The 18,847-nt window shown below is 43.4% G+C and overlaps 1 protein-coding gene across 1 annotated transcript in view; it reads left to right on the plus strand.

Moving 5' to 3' along the window:
- The first annotated feature begins 1,437 nt into the window (after window positions 1-1,437).
- Window positions 1,438-18,847, plus strand: part of LOC137913681 (peroxisomal acyl-coenzyme A oxidase 3-like) — a 28,069-nt gene continuing 10,659 nt past the window's right edge. The window contains exons 1-7 of the mRNA XM_068757316.1: window positions 1,438-1,557; window positions 7,613-7,710; window positions 7,799-7,934; window positions 14,995-15,069; window positions 17,558-17,647; window positions 18,067-18,210; window positions 18,726-18,814. Of these exons, the coding sequence (XP_068613417.1) occupies window positions 1,438-1,557; window positions 7,613-7,710; window positions 7,799-7,934; window positions 14,995-15,069; window positions 17,558-17,647; window positions 18,067-18,210; window positions 18,726-18,814 (752 nt within the window). The remainder of the gene's footprint in view (window positions 1,558-7,612; window positions 7,711-7,798; window positions 7,935-14,994; window positions 15,070-17,557; window positions 17,648-18,066; window positions 18,211-18,725; window positions 18,815-18,847) is intronic.

Genomic DNA, 18,847 nt, shown 5'->3' on the forward strand with positions numbered 1-18,847 from the left:
GAAGGAGATTTATCCCAACATGTGGGTGGCCGTGAGAATTGCTCTCACTACTCCAGTGACAGTTGCTGCTGCAGAGAGGAGCTTCTCCAAAATAAAGCTTATAAAAACTTACCTGAGATCCACGATGTCACAAGAGCGTCTCAATGGACTTGCTTTAATAAGCATAAATCATGAGCTTTCAAGACAGGTATCATTTGATGATACCACCGATGCCTTTGCTGCAAGGAAGTCCAGACGTGTAAAATTTAAAATGTAAGCTATCATGGCAAAATTATTTGCTATGTATCTGTTTTGCATTGTTTGTGTGGAAGCAGTCAGGACTTTTAATTTCCTCTTAATCTGAACAGTAACCCTGTTTTATTTCTGTTTATTTATTTTATTTTATTTTATTATTATTTAATTATTATTTGTATTGTATAGCGTGTGCTAGTTGTTTTGAAGAATAATTAAACTTTTAAGGTCCGTCATATGGCTGTTGTTATTAATGTTTTATATATATTATGTTTGCCGTTATGGGGGGGGGGGGGGGCACAAAATCATAATCTTGCCTAGGGCACCAAAATGGCCATGTTTAAGTTCTAGACTCATTATGGACTTGAATTCAACACATTCACTAGAAATGACCTCCAGAATGTGGGTTCTGCAGAACAGCCTCACAGTAATGACCTCCAGAATGTGGGTTCTGCAGAACAGCCTCACAGTAATGACCTCCAGAATGTGGGTTCTGCAGAACAGCCTCACACAGTAATGACCTCCAGAATGTGGGTTCTGCAGAACAGCCTCACACTTTAATGACCTCCAGAATGTGGGTTCTGCAGAACAGCCTCACAGTAATGACCTCCAGAATGTGGGTTCTGCAGAATAGCCTCACAGTAATGACCTCCAGAATGTGGGTTCTGCAGAACAGCCTCACAGTAATGACCTCCAGAATGTGGGTTCTGCAGAACAGCCTCACACTTTAATGACCTCCAGAATGTGGGTTCTGCAGAACAGCCTCACACTTTAATGACCTCCAGAATGTGGGTTCTGCAGAACAGCCTCACAGTAATGACCTCCAGAATGTGGGTTCTGCAGAACAGCCTCACACTTTAATGACCTCCAGAATGTGGGTTCTGCAGAACAGCCTCACACTTTAATGACCTCCAGAATGTGGGTTCTGCAGAACAGCCTCACAGTAATGACCTCCAGAGTGTGGGTTCTGCAGAACAGCCCCACACTTTAATGACCTCCAGAATGTGGGTTCTGCAGAACAGCCTCACACTTCCCTGCCAGTGCAGCAATGTCTGTTGCTCCATACTCAGAAGTGACGTCAGAGCTCAGTGCCTGGACGTCAAAAACAGACAACGACTCCTTCATCCTCTGGAAAACGTGCGTCGCTCGAAAAAGATAATTATGATGTTCTTTTTCTCAAGGAACCCTCAGTCTGAATGCAAGAAGATGGACAATAAGATGGCTGACCTTCCCACCGGTCCTCTGGATTTGTACAGAAAAAAGGCCTCTTTCAATTGGAAAGATATGCTGATTTTCATAGAGGGAGAGGAATTGCATTCATTCAAGGTATTAAATATTCCTTTTTAAATATGAATAAATCTGTATCCTGGTTACTTATTTGTAGACAACTGCATGCCGCTTGTACCCGCAACCTTGTGTACACGGGTTGATTTGTTGTCTGAGAGAAGTGCAAGGATGGCTGCATCGTCTGAGTATTTGAGATATGATGTGGTGGATGAGATGCTGAGGCAGTCATTGAGGATGTACAGGAAGGGGCTCAGTACACATCCCTGTGGCACCCCAGTATTAATGGTACAGATGTGGTTGTACCCACCCTTACTGCTTGCAGTCTGTCGGTGAGGAAGTTGTGGATCAGGTGGATCAGATGGGGAGGCGTGTTGAGTTGGTGTAGTTTCCGGATCAGCAGGTGTTTCTGTCGGGTGTTGAAGGCGGAACTAAAGTCCACAAAGAGTATCCTGGCAAAGTTACCTGGGGAGTCCAGGTGCTGTAGGAGAAGGTGTAGCAGGCAATTGGGGGGGGGGGGGGGGGTCCAGGTGTGGGGTGACAAATGGAAGGATGATATTCACCAGCACTTAACTATTATGGGTGTTAGGGCTATGGGGCGGTAGTGATTGAATTCTGTGGGTCTGTTTTTTTTGTAGCGGGATCACTCATAGCCGGACAGACACAGAGTCTGTCTGGGTAAAGATAATTTATCCCAGAGCTAAACCTCTGGTCATTGGCGCAGTATACAGACCCCCAGACCAAAAATCATTCTATGATTTGTTGGAGAAGCATGTGATCGGCTTGGGAAGCTCGGAGGTCATTCTGATAGGAGATAGTAACACCAATGTCCTTCGGAAAGACACCCCGACTTTCAAATCCTTCAGCAGCTTCTGTAATCTGCATAACTTTACCCAGCTGATTCAGCAATTTACAAGGGTAAGCACCACTTCTAGAACCATCATAGACCTAATCCTGACATCGGACAAATCTAGAATCAAAAACAGTGGTGTCATCGAGTGCAATCTAAGTGATCACAACATGATCTTCTGCACTCGAAAAATTCATAGACCTGCAGCTCATTGTCACACCACAATAAACTGCAGAACCATGAAGCATTACTCCCCAGAAGCTCTAACAACAGCGCTGGAGGAAACTGATTGGTCTGAAACTTTAAACTCCGCCTCTGTCGAGGGGACCTGGTCTTCCTTTAAATCTGCATTTCTGTCTGTAATCGATAAGATAGCACCCATAACAGCTGTTTGGGTCAGAGCCCGTACAGAACCTTGGATGAAGGGGGAAATATTGAATGCCATCAAGCCCAGAAACAAATGTTACTCTGAGTACAGAAAAACCAACAACGAGGAACTACTTGAAAAAAGCAGAAAACTACGGAATGAAGTTAACAAAATGATAAAAAATGCCAAAAAGAATTTCTTAAATGAGAACATTGAGGCAAACAAAAGCAACCCACAAAAACTGTGGGAGGCCCTAAAACAATTAGGCTGCAGCAACAAACAAAAACCAGTAATATCTGCATTGACTCAAGTGGTTCGCTCCAGACTGACAGGTTGGTGGTAGCTAATTGTTTTAACAGCTTTTTCACCACTATTGCCACCCTGTTGGTCAGCAAACTCCCCCCACATTCAGGTCTGTATGGTTCTGACCACATCCAAACTCACTATGAGAAGCTAGGTGCTAAAAAGGACACTTTCTCTTTCACACCTGTAAATACCGTTGATGTGCTAAAACAACTACCGTATTTTTTGGATTATACGTTGCTCCGGATTGTAGGTCGCACCAGCCAAAAAATGCATAATTAAGAAGAAAAAAACATATATAGGTCGCACTGGAGGATAAGTCGCATTTTTGGGGAAAATTTATTTGATAAAATCCAACACCAAACAACATATAGCACAAAGAACATGCTAACACGTTTACCAAAATATCAGGTTTTACTCCGAATCACGAAATCCAAGGAAATCTTCATCCTCGGTGTCACTTTTGAACAACTCCCCCAACTCGGCAGGTAGACAAGACGCCGCTTCCTCTTCTACGTCGCTTACATCAGACTCGTCGTCAGTTGCAGTTCCAATTATTCCAGCCTTTCTGAATCCCGACAGGATGGTTGCGGTTGTCACTGAAGCCCGTGCTTTGTCGATCCATTCAATGACTTCCAGGAAAGTTGCATGGCGCATTCTCCCGGTTGCCGTGAAGCTGTGCTCTCCATCCGTCATCCACTGCTCCCACAGGTTACACAAAACTGACTTAAAGCTCCTATTCACGGAGATATCAAGTGGCTGGAGTATTTTGGTTAAGCCTCCAGGGATGATGGCAGGTATGGAGTTGAAAACTTTTAATTTATTTTTTAACTGTGGTGTGATGTGCGCTCTCATGCTATCCATCACAAGCAGAGCTTTGCGTGCTCTAAAGAAGCCATCCGGTCGCTTATTGTAGCACTTTGTAAGCCACAAGTTCATCATTTCTTGATCAATCCACCCTTTCGCGTTCACGGCGACTTCAACTGAGGAGGATTGGATTTTTGGCATGGTTTTTCATTTGAAAATGACCATCGGTGGCAGTTTTGATCCGTCTCCACAACATGCCAGCACCACTGTGAAGTGTGATCTCTCATGACCAGTTGTAACGATATTCACACTTTTTTGCCCTTTCTCTGCAACACTTCGGCCCATGGGGATGTCAAAAGTGAGGGGGACCTCGTCCATGTTAATAATATGATCCGGTGTCACGTTGTGATCACTTACATGCTTTTCAATGAACGCGCGGAAACTGTCAACCTTGGCTTGGAAGTCCGCTGGCAGTTTTTGGGACAGTGTCGTCCTTGCTCTGATAGAGAGGCGTTTGCGTGACATGAAGCGGTAACACCAAGAAGGTCCTCCCGCAAAGCCGTCTATTCACCTCCCTGGCAACCACTTGGGCGCGGAGACGCAACTGCACCGTTGACAAACCTCTCCCAGCAGCACGTTGTTCAAGCACCCATGCGTGAACTCGTTCCTCCAACTGCGGCCACCTAGCTTGTCGCCCGCGATTAGCTTTCTTTGTTTTCTTCATTTCAGTAAGCGTAACCTCCGCTTTTCGCCAGTCCCTTACAAGTTTTTCGCTCACTCCAAACTTTCTTTCTGCTGCTCGATTGCCGTTTTCGGCTCCATATTTCACTATCTGAAGCTTGTAAGCCGCGGAATATGACTTTCTTTTCGGCGCCATTTTCATTCAGCCCTTCTAATTTGTGTTTTTAGATAACAGGTGTGACAGATAACTCTGAACCTCCAGAAACCGCGACAGATTCTGACGGGTCACAGAGTTCCCTGTAACACCTGTTATAGAAATGTGTAGGCTACTGTCTCTGCTCTCACAGATTTTGTAAAAAAAAGCATATATAAGTCGCTCCGATTTATAAGTCGCACCCCCGACCAAACTATGAAAAAAACCGCGACTTATAATCCGGAAAATACGGTAATTGCCCTTCGACCTAACAAGGCCACAGGCCTTGACAACATACCCGCCCGGTTCCTCAGAGACGCAGTTGTCTCTATCGCCCGCGTGGTAACCCATCTGATAAATTTATCCATCAATCAGTGCCACGTCCCACAGGAATTCAAGACGGCGCGGGTTATCCCTCTGTATAAAAAAGGAAACAAATTAGAACCTGGCAACTACCACCCTGTTTCCATCCTTTGTTCCATCTCAAAGGTTATGGAGAGAATAATCCAGGAGCAAATCAACCGCTACCTCGCTGAGCATAACCTGCTCTTTGAATTCCAATCAGGCTTCAGAACATCCCACTCCACTGACACGTGCCTCATATATCTGACCGACTACATTAAGCGTGAAGTAGACTCGGGCAAATACTGCGGCATGGTCATGCTGGACCTCCAGAAGGCCTTTGACACCGTTAACCATTCAATCCTATTGAATAAACTAGGGGCGATTGGTTTTGATAGCACATCAACAAACTGGATGAAATCGTACCTAGAGGGACGAGAACAAATGGTAGACATAAACGGAACCTTGTCCTCGTCCCTCCCGGTGAGCTGTGGGGTTCCTCAAGGCAGCATTCTAGGACCGTTACTGGTCCTCCTATACATTAACGACATGAGTGCTGCCTGTAACTGTAAATTGTTCCTGTTTGCTGATGACTCAGCACTCCTGATTTCGGGAGAGGACAAAGTGCAGGTTGAGGAGGCTCTCAGCTCTGAGGTCACCAGAATCCGTACTTGGCTTACCGATAACAAACTGTCACTACATCTTGGTAAAACCGAATCGATTCTTTTTGGGTCTAAACACTCTCTACGTGAGATAAATGTTAATGATTTCAAGGTCACAGTCGATAATACAGTAATCTCCAGAAAAGAAGAGATTACCTATTTGGGCTGTGTTCTTGACAAATACCTGTCTGGCGATAGTATGGCAACTAAGGTGATCAAAGAAGTCAATCAAAGAACAAGATTTTTGGGCAGAATGTCTGCTTTTGTCAACAAAAGTGCTCTCCGGACGCTTGCTGGAGCCCTCGTTCAGCCCCTCTTTGACTATGCTAGCACCTCCTGGTATTCAAACATCAAAATGTCCCTGAAAACCAGGCTCCAAACCTCCCAAAACAAACTGATTCGGCTACTCCTCAATCTGGGGCCCATGACCCACCTTCTTCCTGGACATTTTGCTAGCCTAAAATGGCTCAGGGTAGAAGACAGGGTTAAACAGCTCAAAATGGGATTGGCATTTAAAATGGTCAATGCAGCTCTGCCCTCAGTCCCCTCAATCCCTGCATACCTGACGGAACACCTCCACAGATTTAGTGACACCCACAGCCACAACACTAGAGGGAGCTCAAACAACAACCTGATTACCCCCTCCTATAGGACTAACATGGGTAAATCATCTTTTTACAATACGGCCACCCAAGGGTGGAACGGTTTGACTCCCGCCCTCAAAACATGCACCTCTTTGGCCTCCTTCAAAAAGGCCCTAAAAATACACCTTTTAGGGGGACAGAAACGGAGATAGTCATCACGACTCTCTCCGGATCAAACCCCCCCTCCTTTTTTTTGTCCACCTACGTTGCACATATTAATTGCCTTAGTAATTTATTGTAATTTATGTAAGTTATTTATTGTGATTCATTGTCATCTTGCATCAGTGGTGTAATTTATTTTAGATTAATTGTTAGTTTGCACTGGTGGTGTAAAATCATTTTATTTTTGTTTTTCTAATGTTACGTTGCATCAGTTGTGTAATTTAACATTGGTTTTATTTTTATTTGTATTGTTAAATTTGTATTGTTAATTGTGGATGATTTATGTACGAAGGACTTTCAACGGAAACAAGACCGCAAGGGCTTTTTTGAAATGCTCCTCTTAGACAGGATGTTTAACTGTACTTGTACTGTAATACATACTACTATTTGACTGTACTTGTACTGTAATACATGCTACTGTGTGACTGTACTTTTACTCTAACATTCTATCTAATAAATATATTCATCATCATCATCATCATCAGCCATACGCTGAGTACCAGCCGTTCTAGAGTTACTGACCATTGAACAGAGGCAGAAATGACCAGTTTCCAACAAAAAACCCAGAGAAAACCATCTTCTTGTGCAGAGAAACATTTCTAGACTTTGACTCTAATATTTGTCGTTTTAGTGACACATGCTTAGAATTGAGTTCAGGATCCTCTGGCACGATTTAAATGTGTAATGTAATGCATATTGTCTCCTTCTCTTGCCCGTTCACTAACCCTAACCTTATCCTCATTTGAAATGCTTGTACTGCCAGGGCTTTCTAGTACCGGTACACTGAATCACACGTGTCAAGTTGAGGTAGAAAGCAAAGCATCATGTGTTATTGGTTGTCAGTTTTCACAGCCGTGGCAAATGTCTGCATAGAGGAAATATGATGGGAACTTGTCTTTGGCAGAGGTAATCAATCGATCACTGACCTGATTCAGAATTCTACTTACTTTATAAAGAAACTTTCAGCAGGACCGGGAAAGAAAAGTACCGTATCCCTTTGCATAATCTCAGCAATAAAGGAACCTCTTTGAATCCCTCTAGTTTTTCCCTCTACATATCCAGTGTATTGTTTCTTTCATCCTACAGCAACATGTGTTCAAGACACTCGAAAATGATGCACTGTTTGCACGTCATCCTGGTGAAGACATCCCTCTTGAGAAGATGAGAGAACTAACCTTCCTCAGGTACCGTTTTATCAACATAGAAGAAAGTTTCATTCATTGTTAATTCATCCTCACAGCAATTAATTTACCTTCTTATGAAAATCCACAGGGTGAAACAACTCCTCCGCTATTGCTTCTTGACAAATGAAGAGTCGATTTCCAACCCCTGGAAATCTGTGGTGCTCAATGCTTGTCTGGGCATGTATGACTGGAGCGTTTCCGCAAAGTACTTTCTCAACAAAGGGGTGAGTGGTTGAAAGTACGAGATCCTCACCTGTTTGTGTGTGTGTGTGTGTGTCTGTCATACTAAACTGTGTCAGATCTTAAATCTAAATTCAACGCCGACAAAACACAACTTGAGTTGACACAAAATATAAGTTTTAAACAATAATTTTAGTTAATGAGATAGAAGGTTTTACAGTACAATAATCCCCCCATATGAAAAGGGCAGTGACGTGCAGTCATACAAAACCATATAAAAATCATGTATTTGTATTAAAAATAATATAAAAATCATGTAATATATAATATAACATCAGTGATACTACATTATATATTTTATGATTTTTTAATTTTTAATAATACAATTAGTGCGTCACGTATTCTTGTGCTCAGCGGCATTAAAATACTGCAGAATGAGGCCATGTGTAATATGGCCTCCAGCCCATAGGAGACCCGTGAGTGATTCAGCGCACTTATCAGCTGATCCGCTCGTTCGAAATGGGCTTGTAAACACGGAAGCGCTGGCTGTCTGGATGTCTGGACGTCAAGCAAGAACCCGTGCTTCCTGCTTTTCTTGCCTTCTTTTCTCAACTTCTGACAATGTCTGGGCTCGGATGGGATATTGCGACATGAAGAATTTACAGAGAAGCCTCCAAACACGAGCAGAACCGCAGCGCGCACGCCCCGGCTGGAGACACACACACACGTCTCAGAGTCAGAACATATGTTTAACAGTTATACTGTTGTGGACGGGTGCGAGGGGTGCGAGGGGACCCCAGGGAACAGAGGACGGAGATGTCGCGATCGTGGACTTTACATTTTACTGATATGTCCATGTTAGGGATGAAGTCTCTAACATTGTGATATTAAATTTTAAACGCATCGAAATGAAGCAGGCAGAGGCATGGATGCTTTTTCTCTCTGGCGCAGCCAAGACCGAACGGTCTCGCGCGCTCCTCAAAACCAACTCCGTTCCGCTGACCGGAACATGTTTATTTATCACCTTCGTAGCTCCACCTCTTGACCCAGTGACATCACAATACCTTTAGGGCGCAAATATCGCTGCCCACCAGATGGGACTGTTCTTCACCTAACAGTTACATTAAACAATATGAAAATAAGCAAAATAACCCTATCATTCCCTCCTGTATTTTCATTGTAAAACTAACATTCTTCTGGTTTCTACAAAGCATTCAGTGCTAACTAAACATGCTTGAACTAAACTATCAGAAGACAATCACAGAACAAAATCAATACAATCAAGATCAATACCTGAGTTATTACATTCAAGATCTGAGTTCTTACATTCAAGATCTGACCTGAATCAGGGAGGAAGGCGAAAAACCCGTAGTTTGCAGATTCCATCTTCATATAGCATACATCTTTCAAACGGGAAAATTCCTTCCACAATCCAGCTGCACCTGCGATTATCTTAACGACCCCCAATTCAGGCATTTTAACAATGTTCCTAATACAATGTCAAACATCTCATTCATCGTCAACAAGGAAAACAAACATGAAAAAACATAAAATCAAATCAGTACAAAAACAAACAACATTCATTTCCACAATCTAAATGTTACTGTCAAACCCTTTATTCACAAACCCTACGTTAGAGCATTACGGATATTTCTCCTAGTTTGAATTACTTTAATATTTTACCAGCATTATCTTCTCTACACTGAAATTTGAAAACAGTGACATGATTATTTTATCTTTATTGCTCCAAAGTTTTAACACATCTGGAACATTCTGAACTCTAAATTAAATTATTACAATGTCTATCTATATTATGGATGGATAATCCTAACAATCTTTTACTGTTTTATTAACTCAACTTGTCACTAGAATTTAGCTACTTTTACTTACTCTAATGTTAACATCAAAAGTCATATGCTTATACACTTTTACGTTGTTGTAGACTTATTACTTCTATTTTAATATAATTGTTAACCTATCTTTCTACTAATTTTATGCCTATTGGAATATCAACAAATAGCAATTGTTTAGTTAAATTTAGTTTATGAATTTAAATCTACATCCTGCTCATTAGTGTTATTTGATCTATTTTAGGATTCTAATTGCACCGTACGCTTCTCCACTTAATCATAAATTACTGACAGTTGCTATTAATACAGTATAACGATACCAGGTGTTGGTTAACTACTCCTATGAAACCCTCCTAATCTGCATAGATTACTTTATGACGTTCTTCTAGTCACACATCTCTAAACAAACATTCAAACAGATTACACTTTGGAAAATGCAAACTGTTCTCGGTGTTAGATCAGTCTGGTTGTTGTCGTTCCTTGTCCATCAGCAAATCTTCTTGAAAGTGATTCAGCTTCACTGTCAGTGTTCTTGTCCTGCGTTACACTGTGAGGGTCTCTTCCTCACGGATCTTAAAATGAGTGTGATTCAATCTCTCACCACCTCTCTCTGATCAGACTTCCTGTCTGCATCTCTGGATCAGTTTGGCAAGAGACGTTTCCTCCTGCAGTGCAACGGATGGATTCAGGAAGAACTCTGGATGTTCACGTCTCGTTGGTGTCGTCAGCATGACCCTGAGTGGTCCTCCCTTCCTCGGTCCAGACCGTCTGCTGCTTCCCGATGGTTTCCATGAAGACGCCGACACCAAACACGCTTAGTAGATTCGCCCTCCTGTCGGGACAAAGAAAAACTTCGGCAGATCATTTGCTCTCTGGACATCGTTCAGAAAGAGTGTGCTTCATCTTTTCACTCAACGCTTCCTCTTCACCAAATCGATGTACTACATCCATGGCTTTTGGTTTCTTCCGTGCATTGGCTCAACCTCATTTTAGCCTTCTCTACACTAGCCTAGCGCTCTGATATGCAGTGACATCTGATCTGCGTGTTGTTTCACATCTTACCACCTGATTCACAAAATCATTACCGTTATAACTAGTTATTATGGCTACTGGAACAGGATTTAGTGATTCTACACATATATACAGCAAACAAATTTTTTGTATTATTTTTATTCTTCCAGAGTATTTATTGATTTAATTACTGCTGTGCAATCCCTCCTGTTTGAACTATGAACGTAGTCCATGGTTCAAACTTGCTTCCATTAGTAAATCTAGTCTATTCTATCAGCATTAGTCTAACTTGGTTTATACAATGTCTCAAAATAATTCCTACTCTTACATCACATTCACAACATATTATATACATCACTCAATTTGGGATGAAATAAGTTCAAAAGAGTTTCCATGTGCCTCTCACCCTATGCTTGTCTGAGATGCTCCTATTGAGGGTGCCATGCGTTGGCTGGAAGGTTCATCGCCTCCAGTCCGTCAGGCTTCTCCTCTGCTGTTACTTGTCTGAGATGTTCCTTCGACCGTACAGCGCTCCCGTTGGCTGTCGTTTCTGCATCACAGCTTAGCAGTCTCTTCTGGTGTTCCTGGAGCTGCTATCTGCATTCGCAACTCAGAACAAAACACATTTCTTTATTGACACACGATAAAATCTTTGAACCTCTTCCTTCCTTCATTTCACGTTTCACTATTGAGAACCCATATGTTGGCAGAGTTTATCTGCTCCCAGTCCAGTCCGGGATCCTCCTGCTATGGTAGAAAAAGCATTAAATTTACATGTTATATTCACAAATGTCAAGTTCCCAATTCACATCTGAATTGATTCAAGTCTGTCTCTAGTCGTCTCATCTTCCTACAGTCTGAAGTCAGTCTCTAACCTCCTTATCTGTCTTGTACCGTACAGTCAAAAGTCCCTTTAGATGTGTGCGTGTGTTTGTGCAATTACCTGTTCACCGTTGAATCATCACCAATTATTTTAGATTTTATTCAGATCCTGAGATTACTTTAGTTTTTAATCTAATTAAACTGTCTGTTCTTGATGACTCCCTGTGGCTCGCATTCCACAGAGTCATAAAAGTGGGGAATGATCTGGTACATCCCCATTCCTGTGTTTAGCTAAGCAAATGGTGGGGGACGAGTAGCCTCAAACGTGTCTCAAGACTGAGTGGACCTGAGAGGGCCCGTCTCATCTCCACCCAGCCACGAAAAGACAGGCATTCAGTCAGTCGTCCTCCTTGAACCCACCATTTTGTGATTTTACCTCCACTATGCTGATCTGGGGTTTTGTTAAAAGGCATTAGATATTTTATTTTTATTTATTTTTAATTCTGTGCAAGCACTTTGATCTTGTCTTGGTCGTCATCCTGGCGTTGTGGCCTGCCTGTGGTCTCCATGCAGCGTCATCCGATGCCATGTGGCATGTCTTTGTCTCTTGTCTGTCTTCACCATCCAGCATTCCTTTGTCTCCTCTTTTTTCTTCTCCTCAGCTTCATCTTCTTACATCTCCTCCAACCTTCTTTGTCTTCCAAAACTTTCAAACAAAAGTGTCTCCAGAATCATCCGCATATAAATGGCTGTAGAGACTTGGTTCTGTCATGCTAATTTGGAATTCACAAAGACTTTTTCTGCTTAAACCTCCATTTTGTAGTTGTCCTGGCCTCCATCTTGGAGGTGCCATGTGGTCTCTTTCTCCATGCTGCTCCTTTGTCTCTTCTGAAACGCTCAGAACAATCTTTACACATCATATTTCTTACGTTACATTTCCAACACTTACCACATTCTGGTTTCTTTTCCTCAACTTAGCTGTTCCTCCACACATTCTCAATACTTTCCATATACTCACCAGTTCCTGCTTCCTCCTCCTGACGTTCTTCTCCACTCCATCCAAGCGACCTTCTCAATCCTTCTTAAATCTCCTCCATCATTAAACATCCTCTTGTACTTTCATTACCAAAACATCACTTTTTCCTTCTTCTCTGCTAGAAATAATCTACTCACAAACAATCTACCTTCCTAGATGTTTATCTTCAACTGGGAAGTTATCCCCCTCTTGCACGAATGTCCAGTCGAGGCCTGCAGAACCCGCTGAGACATTCTGCAATCCAAGTTATCCTGTTGCTTACGATTTTTATTTTAGTTTTTTATAGCATGCTATTTTATGTTACAGTTCCCCATGTGCTCCTCTGCTTAAAAGCACCATTTAAGCATCCATACATCCATACATACACCCACGTTACTTGTCGTTACACTCATGGCCAAATCACATTTTAGCACCCTACTTCACGGGTGGCAAGGTCTATTATTCGTCTTAATAGCCTACAGCCTGCTCTTGCAGCAAACCCAATTAAAGAATCCCTTTAAATTCTCGGCCTTATTACCGTTGTTGTGATAATAACCGGAAAACAGCTCGCACTTGGAGCAAACCCAATTAAAGAATCCCTTTAAATTCTCGGCCTTATTACCGTTGTTGTGATAATAACCGGATCCCAGGCAACGTTTAAAACGGAGCCCGCGCACGCATCGACATACGTGCTTCGCAACAGACAAAAACGCTCGCCGCGCGCGACCTCCATTCTCACTCATTCACACACATAAACATCTTAAATCCTACTTACCTTCGTCCATCGATGCGTATTTCCCGCTGTTCTTCCGTCACACGGATCCTCCCGTCGGACCGAAACGTGAACGGGGCCTTCTCCGAGGACCCGCTGCGTTGTCGACTCACCAACGCCATGCCTGCGCAAAAACCGCGTGCGTCCGCGTTCCTGCCGCACGTTCCGGACCGTGGATTCACGTGATATTGGATTCGCGGCTCGAAGGACCAATAAATGTTAGGGATGAAGTCTCTAACATTGTGATATTAAATTTTAAACGCATCGAAATGAAGCAGGCAGAGGCATGGATGCTTTTTCTCTCTGGCGCAGCCAAGACCGAACGGTCTCGCGCGCTCCTCAAAACCAACTCCGTTCCGCTGACCGGAACATGTTTATTTATCACCTTCGTAGCTCCACCTCTTGACCCAGTGACATCACAATACCTTTAGGGCGCAAATATCGCTGCCCACCAGATGGGACTGTTCTTCACCTAACAGTTACATTAAACAATATGAAAATAAGCAAAATAACCCTATCAGTCCATCAGGAAGCACAATATCCTGGAGCCGCACACAGGATTGCGGGGCGGCTGGAGCCCAATGAAAATATCTATATAACAAAAAACACAGCCGAGAAAGAAAAACCAAAAAGCCAGCTCCAATAAAAACCAGTCACAAAAAAAAGAAAACGCTACGCAGGACCCGGGCGCACGGATCAGCTGCGGTCGGCAAGGACGAGGTGAGACCCGGGGAGCGGGGACGGGGAGCGGCAGAAAGACGTGCTGCACGTAGAAACGAGAACCGAAGAGCAGTCCGACGGGGAACAGCGGGCGGAGCAGGGCTTATGAGGGCTGGTGGCGATTTGGCTCAATCTGCCTCAGGTGCGCCCGGGGTGACCGCAGCCAATCCCCACGCCGCAGGTCCAGGAGCGAGAGGCAGAAACAGGTGTGCGTAATAAGGCAAATTAACGAGTGCAGCAACATGACCCTCACATAAACATCAGTTAAACTTTAACTGATCAACACAGGCAATCACACACATTCAACGCTGCACGCACACTGATACCCAGAGTTGAATAATTTCATTAAATCTCTTGTAAATACAGAGATTATGTGTGGTCTCCCCTTTTTGTCATAAACTGATGAGCCAGGTTTTTGACAATATGTAAAAAATTCTGATACGAATTTTTAAACAAAACACGTTAAATGTTGCCAATCAAATGATGAACAAGCCGTAGGTTCATTTATTTGTAAATCTGACTGTGCCTCACCAGACATGAACCCCACCGCACGTCACTGGAAAAGGGATGATCTGTCCATCACTATGACAAACAAAAATGTGCTCAGAGATAATCCCTGGTGCAATCCCTCCTCTAAAGTAACACAAACAAAATCAAAATGTCGTATTTTATGTTTACTCAAGTTTTTCTAATAAACTTTAAAAGATTCCGCACAGTTTAGGTTGAGATACTCACAAAAGAAGAGGCAATACATTTTGAGACCACTGTTTGATATGAATCTGCTTTCCTTTCTAATTGAACTGAGGCGGATTTTTCAGACATTATTCACTATTAGCGTGTTAGCATTGCTGTAGCCATCTTTACATTCACTGGTGCGTTCCTGTAAAAGATGCTGACATCATCTTCCCTTTCAGATGTTTGGTGCGACTGTGGCAAACACAGGATCAGAGAGACACAGAAAACATGTTTTGAACTGTGAAGACATGACGGTAAATCATCATAGCTCTAACCTGACTGTAACTTTACAGTGTATCAGTGGTTTTATTTGTGTCCGAGACATTTGATTTTGAACCAATACCGAGTACCGATCCGATACTTCTATCGTATATAAAAAAAATGTTTAAAGAGGAGTGAAGAAACGGATCCAGGATGTCCCTTATTTTTTACTCTATTCGTCTTATTTCAACATTTAACTCTTAAACAGAGCACTTCTGTGGCGTAGCTCGAACATTCAAGTAATAAATAAAATATTTTTTTTCACTTTGGACTTGGACTAGTTACAACAAGAAATGTCAAATACTGTGACTTTTCCTGTTTTGTTGGAAAGACATCTTCCAGCCTTTCTGCCTCGCTCAGGGTTTATTCCGATGAGGCACCTGAGAAACGCGTGTTTTTCCAGATATTGTGATATCGATTCCACGAGCATGTCATTGAAAACAAAACAGGTTTAGAACGCTAGCACTGACTGACGTTATGTATGTTGTCACAGTCGAGCACAAATGCAGACAAGTTCGGAAAAAATAAAATAAAATGAACAGCACTTCAATCGCAAAGGTTTTTGTCATCGACTTCAAATACTTCCACACCGCAGACATATTCGCGTGACTAGCTTCAAGCTGCTTCTGCGTTTTTCCCCGGTTGACAGCATTCAACCAATAGTGTCACAGGAAGTGATGTCATGCCGAGAGGGCTCACTCTGTTCCAACGCGTAACTTCAGATCTGAAATAACTATCCATATACCGTATTTTCCGGATTATAAGTCGCGGTTTTTTTCATAGTTTGGTCGGGGGTGCGACTTATAAATCGGAGCGACTTATATATGCTTTTTTTACAAAATCTGTGAGCGCAGAGACAGTAGCCTACCGTAATTCCCGGTGTACAAGCCGCTACTTTTTTCCAATATTTTGAACCTTGCGGTTTATGCAACGACGCGGCAAATTTACGTATATTTTCCCACTTTCTTTACGAGCCGTGTTTCGTTAAAGCCTATTTATTTTCGTTACAAAATTAACGCCCGCCCGCCCGGAGGGAAAGCCCCGCTTGCGCGTAGCTGGGGAGATCCGCGAGAAGCGCCCGGCGCTCGTCCAGAGTCGCCGCCGCCGGACCGCCGTACCCGGTCCCCGCCGCCTGTCCGCCATCCGCTACGCGGCGCGTCCGACGTCCCCACCCCTGCCGCACCACGCTCCCGCGGACGGAGGATGAGGGGCACGGGGGCAAGGGGGACGGGGACACCCCGCCAGGCGGGCGCGCGCGCCGCGCAGCCTCCGACGGGCGGAGAGGGGAGGGCGACGGGGCGACTGCTCCCCCAGCCGCGGCTCGAGCCCAGCCCCGCTTCGCACCCCAGCCCGACCGACCCAGCCCCTAGAGCCAATCCTTATCCCGAAGTTACGGATCTGATTGCACTTGTGGCTTACGAATATGTGCGGCTTATTTTAGTACAAAATATATATTTTTTTTAATTCAGTGGGTGCGGCTTTTTCACAGGTGCGCATAATAGTTCAGCAATTACGGTACACATTTCTATAACAGGTGTTACAGGGAACTCTGTGACCCGTCAGAATCTGTCGCGGTTTCTGGAGGTTCAGAGTTATCTGTCACACCTGTTATCTAAAAACACCAATTAGAAGGGCTGATTGAAAATGGCGCCGAAAAGAAAGTCATATTCCACGGCTTACAAGCTTCAGATAGTGAAATATGGAGCCGAAAATGGCAATCGAGCAGCAGAAAGAAAGTTTGGAGTGAGCGAAAAACTTGTAAGGGACTGGCGAAAAGCGGAGGTTACGCTTACTGAAATGAAGAAAACAAAGAAAGCTAATCGCGGGCGACAAGCTAGGTGGCCGCAGTTGGAGGAACGAGTTCACGCATGGGTGCTTGAACAACGTGCTGCTGGGAGAGGTTTGTCAACGGTGCAGTTGCGTCTCCACGCCCAAGTGGTTGCCAGGGAGGTGAATATAAACGGCTTTGCGGGAGGACCTTCTTGGTGTTACCGCTTCATGCAGCGCAAACGCCTCTCTATCAGAGCTAGGACGACACTGTCCCAAAAACTGCCAGCGGACTTCCAAGCCAAGGTTGACAGTTTCCGCGCGTTCATTGAAAAGCATGTAAGTGATCACAACGTGACACCGGATCATATTATTAACATGGACGAGGTCCCCCTCACTTTTGACATCCCCATGGGCCGAAGTGTTGCAGAGAAAGGGCAAAAAAGTGTGAATATCGTTACAACTGGTCATGAGAGATCACACTTCACAGTGGTGCTGGCATGTTCCCGATCCGGAGGTAACGCCTGATTCCGATCAACTCTGCAAGCACGCGATTGGGCCCAATTGTGGGTGGAAGTGAGGGGGCGCACATAGAGATCAATTACAGACATTTGCAATTGACATATTTGCAGTCATCTGCACAGGACTACATTTAGGGGCAGTACAGTCATCTTCATGAACTCACAATGTCAAACTGTTTTTATCTGTTTATAGACCTTTGGTTGCTTTGCATTGACTGAGCTGAGCCACGGCAGCAACACTAGAGCCATGAGGACCACAGCAACGTATGACCCCACCACCCAGGTCAGCGCACAAAAATGAGTTTGTATGAAATGCACAATGACAATGAGTCTTGGGTTCTGTTCAAAGTTTCTGCCTGTTAATGGAAAGTTTTTCCTTCCATCAGCCGCCAAAGTGCTTGTTCTTGTGGAGGGGTTCTGTCTTTTCCTGCTACACCTGTGTTAGATAACGTTCTGTTATGACCTGATTCTATATAAATAAACATGAATTTAGTTAAAGGTTGTGTCTTTTTTCCTCTCCAAGTTTTATTTTTAATTTTATAAATTTGTATTATTATTCCTGCTCATAAAATGCACCTAATTTAAATGACTATACAAATATTTCTCAATCATTCAAGCTCACTTTGCGAGCAGTGTTTTGGTTTTCAAACTTTCATTTGATCGATCAAAAAACTGAGCGAATCACCAACTTCTCCTTCCTAGGAGTTTGTGATCGACTCCCCGGACTTTGAGGCTGCTAAGTTCTGGGTGGGGAACCTGGGTAAGACTGCAACACATGCTGTGGTGTTCGCTCAGCTTTACACACCGGACCAGGTGTGTCATGGCCTGCACTCCTTCATCGTCCCGGTAAGTCTCCTCACCGAAGTTAAACTGTCCGTGAAAGAAATGAGTTCATTTCTTACGTCAAATTTAATGATTCAAAATTTATATGGAAAATGACGTCTATGAATGATACATTTCTTTTCCTTTAACTTTAAGACAAAGTTAATGCTCTATCTTTAAATATTAAATCACTACTTTGAAGGATACATTATGCATGAGGTAAGAGTTAATATAATTATCCGTGAGTAAAATTGAAGACCCCCCAAAACAAAAAACACTCTAAAACAGTAGACTGGATGTCCAGGACCGTTTCTTTTTCAATCATCTCCATTTCGCCTGAAACAGTCGAGAAGGAGGGGTGCAGTTTGCCATTGTCCCAATGGATGTCGCTCATCGTTTGATAAGCGTTCTCCAAACGTACCGTTAAATCTCTAATCTCATCATGTAACACGCCGACCGGGTATTAAAGGCAAGCAACGAATGAAACGATCAGAAGACAGTTTGCACATTAATTAAATGTTGCAACCATTACGTTGCAGGTGAGAGATCCCAAGAACTTACTGGCTCTACCTGGAGTGCTTGTTGGAGACATGGGCAAGAAGCTGGGCCAGAATGGACTGGATAATGGGTATTTTACATCAAAGGAACATTTTAACATTTT

Source organism: Brachionichthys hirsutus, unplaced genomic scaffold (genome assembly GCF_040956055.1).
Source record: "Brachionichthys hirsutus isolate HB-005 unplaced genomic scaffold, CSIRO-AGI_Bhir_v1 contig_747, whole genome shotgun sequence".
NCBI classification, from domain to species: Eukaryota; Metazoa; Chordata; class Actinopteri; order Lophiiformes; family Brachionichthyidae; genus Brachionichthys; species Brachionichthys hirsutus.